Below are 14033 nucleotides of genomic sequence, written 5' to 3' on the forward strand. Positions count from 1 at the left end.
AGGCTGGATCTATACTCATTGGAATTTAGAAGAATGAAGGATGATCTAATTGAAATAACAATTTCTGAGGGGCCATTAGAAGGTGGATGCTGAGAAGATGCTTCTTGTGGGAGATTCTGGAGCTAGGGGCCACACTGTCAAAGTAAGAGGCCTCTCATTTAAGCCAGGAGATACTGAGGAATTTCTTCTGAGGACCATTAGTGCTTGGAATTCTGTTCCCACAGAGCAGTGGAGGCCAGCTTATTGAATATCTTCAATACTGGATGAAACAAGTTTCTGATCAACAAAGGAATTGAGAGTTGTGAGGGTACGGCAGGGAAGGCATGTTAAGACCACACTTAAATCAGCCACCACCTTGTTGACTAGCAGAGCAAATTCTAGAGGAGTGACTGAACTGCTGCTATTTCTTATCTTATGTAAACCATCTTGAACACACAGGCAATCGTGCCAAGACTAAGTAAAGCTTACAGCTTAATTATTGCTTCAAAAAATCCAAATAACTATGGATGTTGGAAATCAGAAACACAAATAGGAACTGCTTGAAAAACTCAGCAGGTCTGACAGCATTTGAGGAGAGAGATACAGAGTTAACATTTCAAGTCCTTAAGAGTTCTGCCACAGATGCTGCCAAACCAAGATGCTGAGTTTTTCAAGCCATTTCTGTCTGTGCGAGTTATTGCTTTGACTGGCTTTGTTATACTGCTTGCTGCTTGTACACTGGGTAACATTATTTTACATGCTTGATGTGGTACAATAGCAGTTCATCCTGCAGCAACTATGCAAAGCAGCTCTCTACCATATAACATAATTAACATGTTTAAAGAAAATTGGGTTTTTGAATTCCCTGGAATTCTCTAACTGCCTGTTCATGCTACTCTTTGTACTGATATGAAAGTGATCCTAAACCCATAAAGTGATTCCTGCCAACCTGGTCAAACTCCCAAGCAGTCATTGCACAGCTTGTGTATCTCTACCTATTTAGATAGGCTGTCTGAAAGCAGGGGAAAGTCATGGTGTCACTGAGTTTCATCAGCACTGTCAGAGTTCGGCATCCAGAAGTTTCGCAAACATCATTTTTGCAGTTTTTACTGGAAATTAGTCTCCCTGTTTACAAATGTTACAAACTGAAAGTCAGCATAAACAGAAGGAGAGGGCTGTTGTTGCGCAGGCACCATTTCGACCTCTGACCTCAAAAATCCAGGATCAAGATCTACTTGTTCCAGAGGTTTGTCATATTATCACCGAACAAGTTGATGAGCATAATCACATCCCAGCCATGACCAAAGGTTAGAGGTAGAAAGGGATACACTTTGTGGTGTTTCCAATGTGACATTGCCTCCAGTGCCTATACATCACTGTGTATCCTGAGTTACACATCAAAGATCAGCTCATACTAAGGTATATCCATCTCGAGCCTGACACCAAGTTCACTCCAAGTGGAGATGTTTACTCTGCATGCAGGCTTTGAACATGAAAGTTTACTTTGGACTCATAGCGTCATAGAGTATGGAAACAGACCTTTCGGTCCAACTAGTCAACCCTGAATATAATCCCAAACTAAACTAGTCCCACCTGCCTGCTCCTGGTCCATGTCCCTCCAAACCTTTCCTATCCATGTGCTTACCCAAATGTTTTTCAAACGTTGTATTTGTACCCACAATCCACCACTTCCTCTGGAAGTCCATTCCACACATGAACCACACTTTGTGTAAAAAAACTTCCCTTCTTGTCTTTTTTAAACTTTTCTCCTCTCACCTTAAAAATGTGCTCCCTAGTCTTGAAATACCCCATAAGTCATCTTTCTCAGATATAATATTTAAGGGGTAGATTTTAACCATAAGGTATTTTTGGCTAATTGAAAGGGATTGGTTGGCTGGAGGCTGGATGGGAAGTACAATTAGATTTGAGGTGCTGAGTATTTAATTTCCTGAGATTTCATTATTGTCCACGGACAGAACATAGGAATGATTGAGTGATCTTTGGGAGGGTCTTGTAGGAGAGAAGATGGAGATTCCAGGGCAGTGGAAATTATAACTTTGCTGATTAGCCTCCAAGTGGTGAGTTTTCACTTACCTTTGAGAGCTCTTCCATCTGTATATCTAATTCAGCCTGCAGTGAGGAAATGGGAACCTTGATGACTTCTCCCTTCGAAACACAGTTATAATAATGACAATGATTCTGCAGCACCCCAATTTTTCATCGAATCTCAAACTGACAGAACATCTCAATGTTGTAACCATGTAGTTTGTTATCCAGCTGGTTTATTGAGACCTCTGTAAACTCTGAGTACACTTGTTTATTTTCTGTAGTGAAGCCTATCATTTGAATACCACAGTATAGATATCAGGTGACCAAAGAAGTCCAATACTGGATCGTTGGCTTACTTTGACTAAGGGAAAAATTCCAACCTAAGTGTTCTTCAATGGAAATGTAACCTTTAAATACTTGAGAGTAATCTCAGTAGTGCTTTTAAAGTGAGCTTAAAGAAAAGTCTTGTAGAGACATGTGGAAATCATTAAAATCATTTTCCTATCCTTTCTGGTGCTAGGCTCTGACATGTCTGTATTTGATATATGACATTCTGCAAAAGTGATTAAGTGCCACCATTAGATCTGCTATGGTATTGGTGAGAAGGACTGAGAATCAGCCTCATGGCATATTTGTGCAAGTAGGCTGTGCTGCAGTAGAGAGCTCAGCATGGCCAGCCGAATAGGGAAGGATCACTCAGGGACACACAATGGGTGGATGCACTACACATACAGAGAGGCCTCATACAGGCTTAACACATCAATATCCGGAGTCCTGTCCGACGAGAGACATCATGCTGCTGGAAGGAGCAAAGTTCAAGTGCCAAATTACTGAGAGAAAGAAACCCTCTAACAATAAATATTAACAAATGAACTTGCAACAGGACACAAGCAATTTTTGGTTCAGTTGTAGCTATTTGAGAGTTGTGTAGTTTTTTTATTTGGGGAAAGTGAGGACTGCAGATGCTGGAGATCAGAGCTGAAAAATGTGTTGCTGGAAAAGCGCAGCAGGTCAGGCAGAATCCAAGGAGCAGGAGAATCGACGTTTCGGGCATGAGCCCTTCTTCAGGAATCATTGGATGCTGCCTGTCCTGCTGCGCTTTTCCAGCAACACATTTTTTAGTTTTTTTATTAGTTTGTTGTGAATTTCATTCTAAAGTATATATAGTGAGCTGATAGATTAGTTATCATGGCTGTACACGTTTTGCAGATTTGTTTTGAAGATTTCCCTACTTCATTTTATTTAGTCTGCTTGTTTCAGATTGACAGCAGTAGATTTCTAAAACCCTGCCTTGTGCTAATTAAACATTGGAGCAAATTACATTGGTAACTGCCTAGAAATTAATTTATTTTTTCAGCCATTACAGCAAGGCAGGCAATTTACCATGGTACAGACTCACTGGGCTTAAAACACCACACATCAAAGACAGAAACATATGAATATGTGTATTTATTTTAAAAAGGAATAGCTATGAAAGAATTTAATTTGATGCTGCATTATTTGAGCATCCTGAAACTTCATGGCTGAAATAATCTTCTTATGTAAAGGTGAGTAAAATGAGTTTTCTCCCAAATCATTAAAAACTCACAAAAAAAATCATTAATTAGCAAAAGTCAATTGGATTTCTTTGGTGCTCTAGCTCTCCAGGTTAGTATTCAACTGGATTCTGAATACCATTTTTTTTCCCCTTAATATCCAGCCTGGCACATTATTCAAACATTTATCACTTTACTTTTCAATTATTTAAATTTATATCCTACGTGCCCGGCTTTGAATTAAATTTCTTGCTTTCCTTTATCTGTACCACTTAATATTTTATAAGAACTCCATGAGGTCCCACCCAAATATCCTTTTCCTAGACTATAGAGTTTAATTCTCTTGTATATTATTTAATTTGGCATTTTTATTTCTCATCTTTGTGCCCTCTGCAATATGTATGTTTTAATTGTTGGTTGAGCAATAAATCATTAAGGCAGAACATAAATTAGAAATGCTTTTGTTCAAACTACATATTCCACTATTCTCTCTTTAAATTACGTTGCCATATTGCAGATATTAAAGCTGATGAATGAGCTCACTATTACTCCAAAGTTCTTTTCTTCGTCATCTTGTGTTAATTACTGTGCAATGGATAGAATCAAATTAAATACATCTGTCTGCCAAGCTGCAATATTTTATGTGATCATTTACTGTCTGTCTGGCTAATTTCATTACCCTTCCCTTTCTAATTAAGCCGACCTTGTTTCTTAACCCTGCTTTCAGGTCTGTTATCTTTCCTATTTTTCAAATCAATACTATAAAAGGTACCATTCCAGCTTGTCCTCAGGATTCTGTTATTGTGTCTGTCATTGTTGTTAAACTATTAGGTTGTATTCGACTTGTCATTGATCTTAAACATAGCTCCAATGGTTGCCTGCTTCCAGCTGCAGGAAACCTCACGTGTCCACTGATATCTTTTCCTCTGCTGTTGGCAGACATGCATTCTGAAGGAGTCAGTGAAGGAAATGCTAGAATAAATCCAATCTGTTGGTGTGTTTATCTCTGCTACACCAGATTCAAAATCCTCTAGAATACCAGGTGTACAACAGAGATTTAGCGGCAAGTCAGTATTATCCTTTGTCATTAATAATTGTCGAATATATATAATTTACCTTTTTAGCTTCAGTTTTTCCCACAAATTTATGCTCTAAATTCCAACTTGATCTAATTACAATTTTATCATTATGGGACTAAATGAATACTCTTGTACTACAGTTACCTCATAGGACTGCCTGTGCCATTAATACCATATTCTGTTTGATCTCATTACTGTGTTCTTATCCCTCCTTTTCATCTGCAGATTTTCCACCCTGGGTTTTCCTACCTTGTTGTTATCTCCTCTTTTACCCTGCAGGGTCTCTTCCTTCCCCCTTTTCCCCTGTAAGCTTTCTCAACTCCGTCCTACTTCAAATTACTTAATCTGCCAGGAATCTCAAGTACACCTCAATTCCCAATCCTGCTTTCAGTTTGCTTGTTAACAACGTCAGCTATTTAAATATTGTCTCTTTCCCTGAGGCTATCAGCTCAGCATGCTTCATTTTTAAATTACCCTGAACATGTCAGAACCCCCCTCTACATCTCCTTTCCTCGTCAACTTTTCCTCCTTCACACTGAATTCAGTCCTGTCTTCAATGAGTTTTATTCCAACAACACCTATGTTTTTGTAATTTTTGTGAATGAATCCAATACAACTATCTTGCTCTATGTGCGTCTGATATGTATTCCACTATGCTGTGCCACATTAACAATATTCAATAAATGCACAGTTACCAAGCGTTTTATTTTTGACTTCTAAGAATGTGAATTTATGGGTAAAAGATAAAAGTAATGCAAGGGTAGATAATGGCCGAGTGGTACTATTGCTGGATTGTTCATCCAGCAACCCAGGCAATGCCCTTGGAACCTGGGTTCAAATCCCACCATGGCAGATGGGGAAGTTTGAATTGTATTTTTAAAAAATAATCTGGAATTAAGACTTTGATGATGACCCTGAATTCATTGTCATTGTCAGGAAAAAACCCACTTGGTTCACTAATGTCCTTCAGGGAAGGAAACTGCCATCCTTACCTGGTCTGGCCTACATGTGACTCCAGACCCACAGCAATGTGGTTGACTCTTAACTGCCCTCTGGGCAATTAGGGATGGGCAATAAATGCTGGGCATGGCCAGCAACACCCTCAACCCTGTGAATGAATTAAAAAAGACATCAAATGGGTAATAGAGGTATTGAACACTTTACCCACCTTCCCCCACCACCATCACCAAAAGAGGATATCTCCTCTGAAAATGTCCAAAGTGAAATCACTTGATTTTTTTTTGTAGGCAACAGTACTAAGGGATGTGAAACCAAGGTGAGGAGTTGAAGCTGAGATATAGATCAGTCATGATCTAACTAATTGGTGAAACAAATATTGTTGGACTGAATAGCCTACTGTGTAGCTGAAATACCAAATGCCCCAGTAGCCCTTCAATAACAATGTCCAGGTCATCACTATAGTCTAAGCAGATCATAGGGCCACTCTCATATTACAGAGAGATGACTGGTGGTGGTTTAACCTGAGGGTCACGGCACCTCAGGCAAGGAGGGGGTTGAGAATGAGGCTCCCTCATGTCAACCCTAGCTGGCGCAGGATTTGCAGCTATGTTATTGATGTCAGTCCGCACCTCAACCCAACCAACTGAGCTAACCAGCTTGCTTCTCCAGCAGCCAATGTGCTCCTGAGGGACCCTTTTCTCCTCTCCATTGGATGAGAGTGACTATTACAGCTAAACTGTTTTGCTCCTGCAGGATCTGGAATTTGAAATGCTTCCTTTTCCTGAGCCCACCAACACTGATTCATTTTTGTGTTGTAAGGGTTCAGCGCAATTTGTTTTGTTATATAAAGATGTGCCGGTTGAAAATACTTGCTGTTGACACTTCTCCCCCTTGGACAAGTGGGTACGACAGTTGATGCTGTCGACAAGTTTTTCTCTTGTTTACTAAGAATGGCAAACCCAGAAATGTCAGACTTTACTGTGATAACTAATGGACAATGGGTTGGCATGGCAGCATAGTGGTTAGCACTGCTCACAGCGCCAGGCATCCCGGTTCAATTCTACACTTGGGTGACTGTCATTGTGGAGTTTTCACATTGTTCCTGTGTCTACATGGGTTCCTGCCGGATGCTCCAGTTTCCACCCACAGTCATGGGGATTGGGTGGGCTGGTGGAGGGTGAAGGTTCTGGGGGAGATGCTGTTTGGAGGATTGGTGCAGACTATTTCTGCAGTGGAGGAATTCTGTGACAATTCAGGGGCAACTTGGTGGTGCACTGTTGTATAAACATGTATTACCAACATGTTGGGTGGATTGCTGTTGTCATTCCCTTTTCTGACTGGGTTTCCATGTGGTCTAGTATGGTCAAGAAAATCCACCAGGTACCATAACGAGCAGAGGCTCCTGCCTTACACAAGATGGAGGCTATTGCATGATAGCAGACAGGTAAAGATTACATAAGTCATTGTTACTGAAATTACTGGAAGACCTAAGTTAACACAGCTGTCCCCATCAGGATGGTAAGATGTTCCTCTTCTCTCCAATCAAATCCATATGACATCAATCAGATTAGGTAGAAATTAATATATTGTTCAGCATTAATCCTTTCAGTATCATTGCCTCATGCACATACACAACTAAAGGAAGCCTGCTGTCTTTTTAACAGAGTAAAATTATGTTTTGTTACTTTCAAACTAGAATCTGATTATTCTTGTAAGTCGTTGATTTTAAGCTCTTGCGGACTGCACTTACTTTGCAGCTTAATTTAAAGTCTAGAAATGAGATGGTATTGGCATGACAGTGAGACCCTCAAAGCCCCAGCATTGACACAGTCAACACCCCTTCATTTTATTGATTCAAATGAAATTCTGGTTACCTGAAATTTTCCACCTCCTGTCCCAGAAATCCTTTATCAATCATATACATTACGCTGTGCCTGACAAACAGATTGGTCTATGCAAATCAAAGTCTTAAAGGGATAGGCAGAGTTCCACAAGGGATGTTTCCTCTGGCTGTGGGATCTGGAACCCAAGGAACACAGTCTCAGAATAGAAGGCAAACCATTTCGGACTGAGGGGTAAGGGGGACCTTGTCCAAAAGGTATTGAATCTTTGGAATTGTCTACCCCAGAAGGCTGTGGATGCTCAGTTATTTAGTAAGTTCAAGACAAGAGTTGATAGATTGCTCCCTACTGATACAACAGATGTGAGGATAACATGGCCAATATGATGTTGAAGTTGTTGATCAGCTATGTTCTGGAGTGGTAGAGCAGCTTCCTGCTCTTTATTTTATTTGTAGGAATATACGTTAAATGGCCTTTCTAATGAAGGGTCACTTGAGCCCCAATGTTAACTGCGTTTGCTCCACTGATACTGTACTGCCAGATCTTTCTTTATATATTCATGCACAGGATGTGGGCAGAGATTTTCCAGCAATTTTTGGGTTTTTTCTGTTTTGGTTTATTTGGTCTTGCAGTTCCCTGTATCTTTCTGTAATCAAACCAGCATGTGATAATCTGACAGCAGTCGGTTTGAAGAAAACATTCATTCAAGATTTGTTTTAAAAATCCATTCCTGGGACAGTTTATGATGAGCTGTGTTCTAAATGGCGTTCTCTTTGCCTTTTAAGTCTTTATGGTTTAACTGCTCTTCCTTGACTGAATCTGAAGAATATTCGAAAATATCCATTGGTCTTGTCCTTTCTCAGCTAACACTTATCTCTCTGCACCTGTTTTGTTCTAGATATTACGCTATGGGCAATCCAGTTTCAGTTCATCTCTATTTTTATGCTGACCGGTTCCAAGGCTATCTGCTGAAACACTATGCGACAAATCTGGCCACCAGCAAATTGGAAACGCTGGAGTCTTGGGTGATGCCAAGAAAAATGTTTAAAATTTCAAATCCCACCAATGACTTTGCACGGCTGCAGTTTGCTGAGGTAAACAACCAAAATTGAAGCTGACTTAATTTTACTGAAATAAAGGAATTTGCTGTCTTAATTATAACTGGCACATCTGCAAAATGTTGTAAAAATCTTTGATTATGTCACCCAGCATCCACCCTTGACATCTTGCGCTGAGTCGCCATTGTGAGTGCTAAATGGGAGTAACTAAACAACAGAGCCAGATTCTTGCAGAAGGGTCAACTTGACCAGGAATCTGATGTCCTGCCCCACATTTCTAGTCAAATCAACACAATTTTCACTGAAAAGAAAAAGAAGGGAGTACTCAGTTGCTTACTATTTTTCTACTGCTTGATTAGAGTTTGCATCCCTCCAATCTGTCTTTGCCTTCTGGTTTCCAACACCGTAGTAATTTACTTTAATCCTTCCCCTATGTCAGCCATGCCACCTTGAAGAAATCTGAGGATACTGGGAATTAGGCCACAATCAAGCCTTTTACAGATCCCCTGGAGTTGCCCCTGCTCCCTGAGAATTCAGCTGATCGGAGAGCAGGCTGAACAGGATATCAGAACTGGATGAACCAGAGAGGCTGCTCGAGACTGCTTCAACATTTAATTAGATCACAGCTAATTCCTTAACCTTGGTTTTATTTCCTCTGGTCTCATAGCCCTTCATACCCTTGCTGAACAAAAATCTATTGATCTCTGTCTTGGAAAGGTGAGCTGCTCCCATCATCTATAGCCCTTGGGAGGAGAATACAACATGCCCACTACCCTTTGTGCAAAATGTGCTTCTCAATTTCGCACCAAAATTGTCTGACACCAATATTCTTGCTAGGAATTCTCTGACAAAAATAATATATTTTGTGTATATGTACCCTAATACCCTAATCATTTTAAATATATTCAACAGATTAACTTTCTAACTTGAATGGAATACAAGCCTAGTTTGTGCAAATTGTCCTCAGACTTTGCTTTTACATTGTGATATGATTCCTGTGAACTGGAACTGTACTCTTCCCAAAACCAGTTTATCTTCGCTAAGGACTGGTCACCCAAATTGATCGGAGTATCCAGATGGTGTCTGCCTGAGGCTGTTTGTGACTGCAGCATCATTTTCTCACTTTAGAATTTCTAACCCTTGAGCTAAAAGCCAGCATTCCATTAACTTCATTACAGTTTTGAATTATGAATTCTGTCATTGAAAAAATATGAACAGTTGCATGTTGCAATAGACTGGCTGCTGGTGGGACATGGCAGTGTTTTAATTTACAGATCAAATCTCCTGTGTGTGGTAACTTGTTTTTACTTGTACAGAAAGCTTAGTGATATATTTAATCTAAATAGCAGAATGGAAAATTTCACTTGTCAAATGACCAGAACAGAGCTTTTAGCTGCTAAAGGCCATGTTGTTTTCACAGTCCCAAATGTGCAGTAAACAGTGTGCATCTGTCTGATCTGCAGTTGAAGGTGATATTTGTTGCTTCAATCAGTCACTGTTTCTAGATATGATCATTGTTAAACCATGTTATTATCCTAGCACATGATATAGTTCAGCATGAAAACCCACTTTCAATTGGAGCTGTGTGTGCAGCTGCACAGAGCTGCGAAGCAATAGCAAGGGAGAAATGCAGTCTTAGAACAGGAGGTCAGAAGGACCACCTTGGTGAATTACAAGACTGATCACAGAGACACTTGTTTTTGCTCATCAACAAAAAAACCTAGGTAAAGGCATTACAGAACTATCGTTCTGGCAACTCTCTAAGGCAAAGCCAGTCAGTTGTTAAGCGTATTCAGTAGACTGTCTCTTTTCTATAGAGAGACTGTCTCCTTGTGCCTTGTGACAAAAATGTTTTATTGAAACAGCAGCATCAATAACACTAGGTGAAAGGAGAGAGCCCAGTGAAGTTTCACTCTACAGTGATCTTTACAAAAAGCACTTTGATGTAAGGCAGTCCCATTTGTTGTTAGAATAGGTCAGTGATTATAAAGCGTGTGATCCATGAATGGATTAAAAATGAACCACGGTGCAGGTACCAGCAAAATGCTCGCTGCTGGGCGTCTTCCATTGAGACTTGGGATTGGTTTCTCACTGTAGGTTGTCTCCTTTGAAACATATTCAAGAGTTTGTTGTAAACATGGCATGCCATATTAGGGAGAGTCTTGGTCACCCTGTTCAGGTACAGCTCCAGTACAAGTGGAATTTGAACCTGGACTTTGTGGCTGAGAGGGACAGACCATATTATATCACAAGAGCCCACTTAGAAACAAGCTTTTATTCTATTGGGCTTGCACTGCCATAGCCTGCTTTCGGTTTAGAAGATGAGCTAATCAAAACAGTTCTTCTGACTGTGTGGCCATGAGGTTGTTGAACCTCAGCCACTGAGGTTGACAGATAGCCAGAAGGACTGGCACTCAGTAAATAAAAACTAAACTTATTTTGAGTCAAATAACTGAATTGTAGGAATACTGACCAGGTTCTTCTGGTGTTCTCAGGTGTCCCACTCACTTGTTGAAAAGACCTCAAGCCAACATTTTAGAACAAGGATGTAGGTTTGCTCGCTGAGCTGAAAGGTTCATTTCCAGACGTTTCGTCACCGTACTAGGTAGCATCTTCAGTGGGCCTCCGGGCAAAGCACTGCTGATAATTCCTGCTTTCTATTTATATTTTGGGTTTCTTTGGGTTGGTGATGTCCATTTCCTGTTCTTTTTTCTCAGAGGGTGGTAGATGGGGTCTAACTGGATGTGTTTGTTGATAGAGTTCTGGTTGGAATGCCATGCTTCTCGGAACAGAGACATGCACAAGAATTCCGAGAAGCATGGCTTCCAACCAGAACTCTATCAACAAACATATCGAGTCAGACCCCATTTACCACCCCCTCAGAAAAAGAACAGGAAATTACATCACAGGAAATGATATCAACAACCCAAAGAAACCCAAACATATAAATAGAAAGCAGGAATTATCAGCAGTGCTTTGCTCAGAGGCTCACTGAAGATGTTACCTAGTACGGTGACGAAACATCTGGAAATGAACCTTCCAGCTCAGCGAGCAAGCCTACAACCAGAACCTCAACCTGAGCTACAAATCTACTCAAAACCCACTAATTTTAGAGCAAGGCTTGTATCTCAATTCCAATCAGGCAGTTTGGAGGGCAGCAAAGATCCTTTCTGTGAAATCAAGCTCCTGGACGCAGACTTGCCAGCCAATCAGAAGGCAGCAGCTCCCACACTTGGCTGTGTCACTGAGAAGGCCTTAGATGCTGCTGGGCAGTAGATGCTTGATGAACAGTGTGGACATGCTGGAAAATCTCTGACTATTGCAAAGACCAAAGACTTGAGTAAGCACTTCCTGGGAATTCAGGTTGTGGATAGGGTTGTAGGGAGAGGGCATGTTGAGAGCAAGGGTAGATGTGTGGTCCCTCTGACTATTTTCTACTCATTAACACTTTTAAATCCAGTTAATGAGAGAGGACATGGAGAAAGGTATACCATTGTTATTAAAGATACTTCACCTTTCCATACAAACTGTGGAAATGCATTGGCTCCCAGCTGTTACTCAGGTCAGTGCCTGTCGCTACCCACCACAGCTCACTGTTCCTGAGCGCTATGTTAACCGCAAACACTTTTTATCTGTATGTTCTTTTATACCTGTTTATATTGGATCATTTCTGGGTAATTATTTATAGTTCATGTCTGCTTTTATGCATTTTACTTTCAGATTGGCACAGAATGGGATGCTAAGGAGAGAATTTTTCGAAACTATGGCGGCCTCATTGGGCCTATGGATGAGCCTATTGGCATGCAAAAGTGGGGCAAGGGCCCTAACGCCACAGTCACTGTCGTTTGGATCGATCCAATTAATGTCATTGCAGCTACGTATGATATTCAGATCGAGTCTGGTGCCGAGTTCACTCATTACAAACCTCCACTCAACCTCCCCCTGCGTCCAGGTCTCTGGACTGTCAAAATTCTGCACCGCTGGACACCAGTGGCTGAGACAAAATTTTTAGTGACTCCACTGACGTTTTCAAACAGGCAGCCAATCGGAAAAGGTGAGACACATGCCGAACTGCATTTTGAGAGAATAGGGGGAGTGCATAGTGTTACAACACAACAGGTCCACTGCATGGTTTACATTCCACACAAGCCTCCTGCCACCTTATTGCATCTAATAACAACTGCAAACATGCCTATCGCTTTCTCCCTCATGTAGTTATCCAGCTTTCCCTAAACAAAAGGTCGATGCTATTCACCTCAAATACTCCATGTAACGTAGCAAGTAGGTTGATCTTGATCCGAAAGGGTAAGTGTTACCGAAGATGAGAAAGTGGCTAGAGTACAAACTACAGACTACCACCATGATACTCACACTCACTCACTCCCACAAACACACACTCCCTTACACACTCTGTCTGTGATCTGCAGTATATGGGGTTATGGGCACTTGCTGTTTGAATCTCATCAGGAAGTGGTGTTAAGCTATTTGTCTGAGGATGTCATCACAGCTAACTCAGACTTTGATACACACACACATCTTCCAGCAGTGATTTGGAGATGCCAGTGTTGGACTGGGGTGTACAAAGTTAAAAATCACACAACACCAGGTTATAGTCCAACAGGTTTAATTGGAAGCACTAGCTTTCCAAGCGCTGCTCCTTCATCGGGTGGTTGTGAGGTGACCCCTTCCAGCAGGGGTCATCTCACAACCACATGGCTATGTATCTCCTCTCTAACCCAGAGGCACTAAGGATGGTGATAGCATTGCTGGTGATTTTCTGATCTGTAATGCAAAGTTATACTAAACTTTATGTGTCACCTCTCGTGATGTCCAGTTCTCAAATTGACGTCTGTCTTAAACTACAAGATAAATTAAAATATCAGTTACTGTGTATCATTCCAAAGTGTTCCACACAGAAAAACAATCCCGTTATAACATACCTCAACAGTTTGAGAGGGATTTGGCATAATTAGATACAGCATTTAAATCTTAGCTCATAACAGATATCAAGGATTGGTGGGAGCCACTTAAAAGTATTGCTAACAAGCACTTTGTTTAACTTAAAATACACATGGAACGTGCAATAGTCAATTTAACCATCAAAGAGCTAGCAATTAAATTCACTTCCTAAAATTATAGTCATTGGAGCTTGGGTTAACCAAAAGGATTATTTCTTTAAAGTATTTTAGAATCTTAACCAGTGAACTATATTCAAATAGTAAGATTATAAAATGCAAAAATACTCACCAGGTTTGGGAGTCTTCTGTGGGAGTCAGAAACGAAGTTTATTTTATTGAGGCATTACAGGTCTTGCCCCTTTTGATTGAGAGACAGCGAGACCCCCATGCTACCTCCTTTCAGCAGATCTACTGAGGCAGGAAAAGATCAGGCACTGACAAAACCTTTTCCTGGATTAGGATCCTCGGCACAAAAACCAGCCTTGTCTCTCCCACCTCCTCAGTCCCTCACCCCAATGAAAGCTGTCAGCCAATCAGGACTGTTTACTCTTGCAAGCAGTAATGTCTCCCACAC

General features: G+C 40.8%; 1 protein-coding gene across 1 annotated transcript in view; it reads left to right on the top strand.

Annotated features, from left to right (window-relative positions):
- The window catches only part of xylt1 (xylosyltransferase I), a gene marked incomplete at its 5' end in the record, with an annotated part of 138267 nt that overhangs the window by 113574 nt on the left and 10660 nt on the right, over positions 1–14033 (top strand). Inside the window, 2 exons of the mRNA XM_043711099.1 lie at positions 8342–8537; positions 12222–12555. Coding sequence (XP_043567034.1) covers positions 8342–8537; positions 12222–12555 — 530 coding nt within the window. The remainder of the gene's footprint in view (positions 1–8341; positions 8538–12221; positions 12556–14033) is intronic.

The sequence above is a fragment of the Chiloscyllium plagiosum genome, chromosome 21 (genome assembly GCF_004010195.1).
Source record: "Chiloscyllium plagiosum isolate BGI_BamShark_2017 chromosome 21, ASM401019v2, whole genome shotgun sequence".
Lineage (NCBI taxonomy): Eukaryota > Metazoa > Chordata > Chondrichthyes > Orectolobiformes > Hemiscylliidae > Chiloscyllium > Chiloscyllium plagiosum.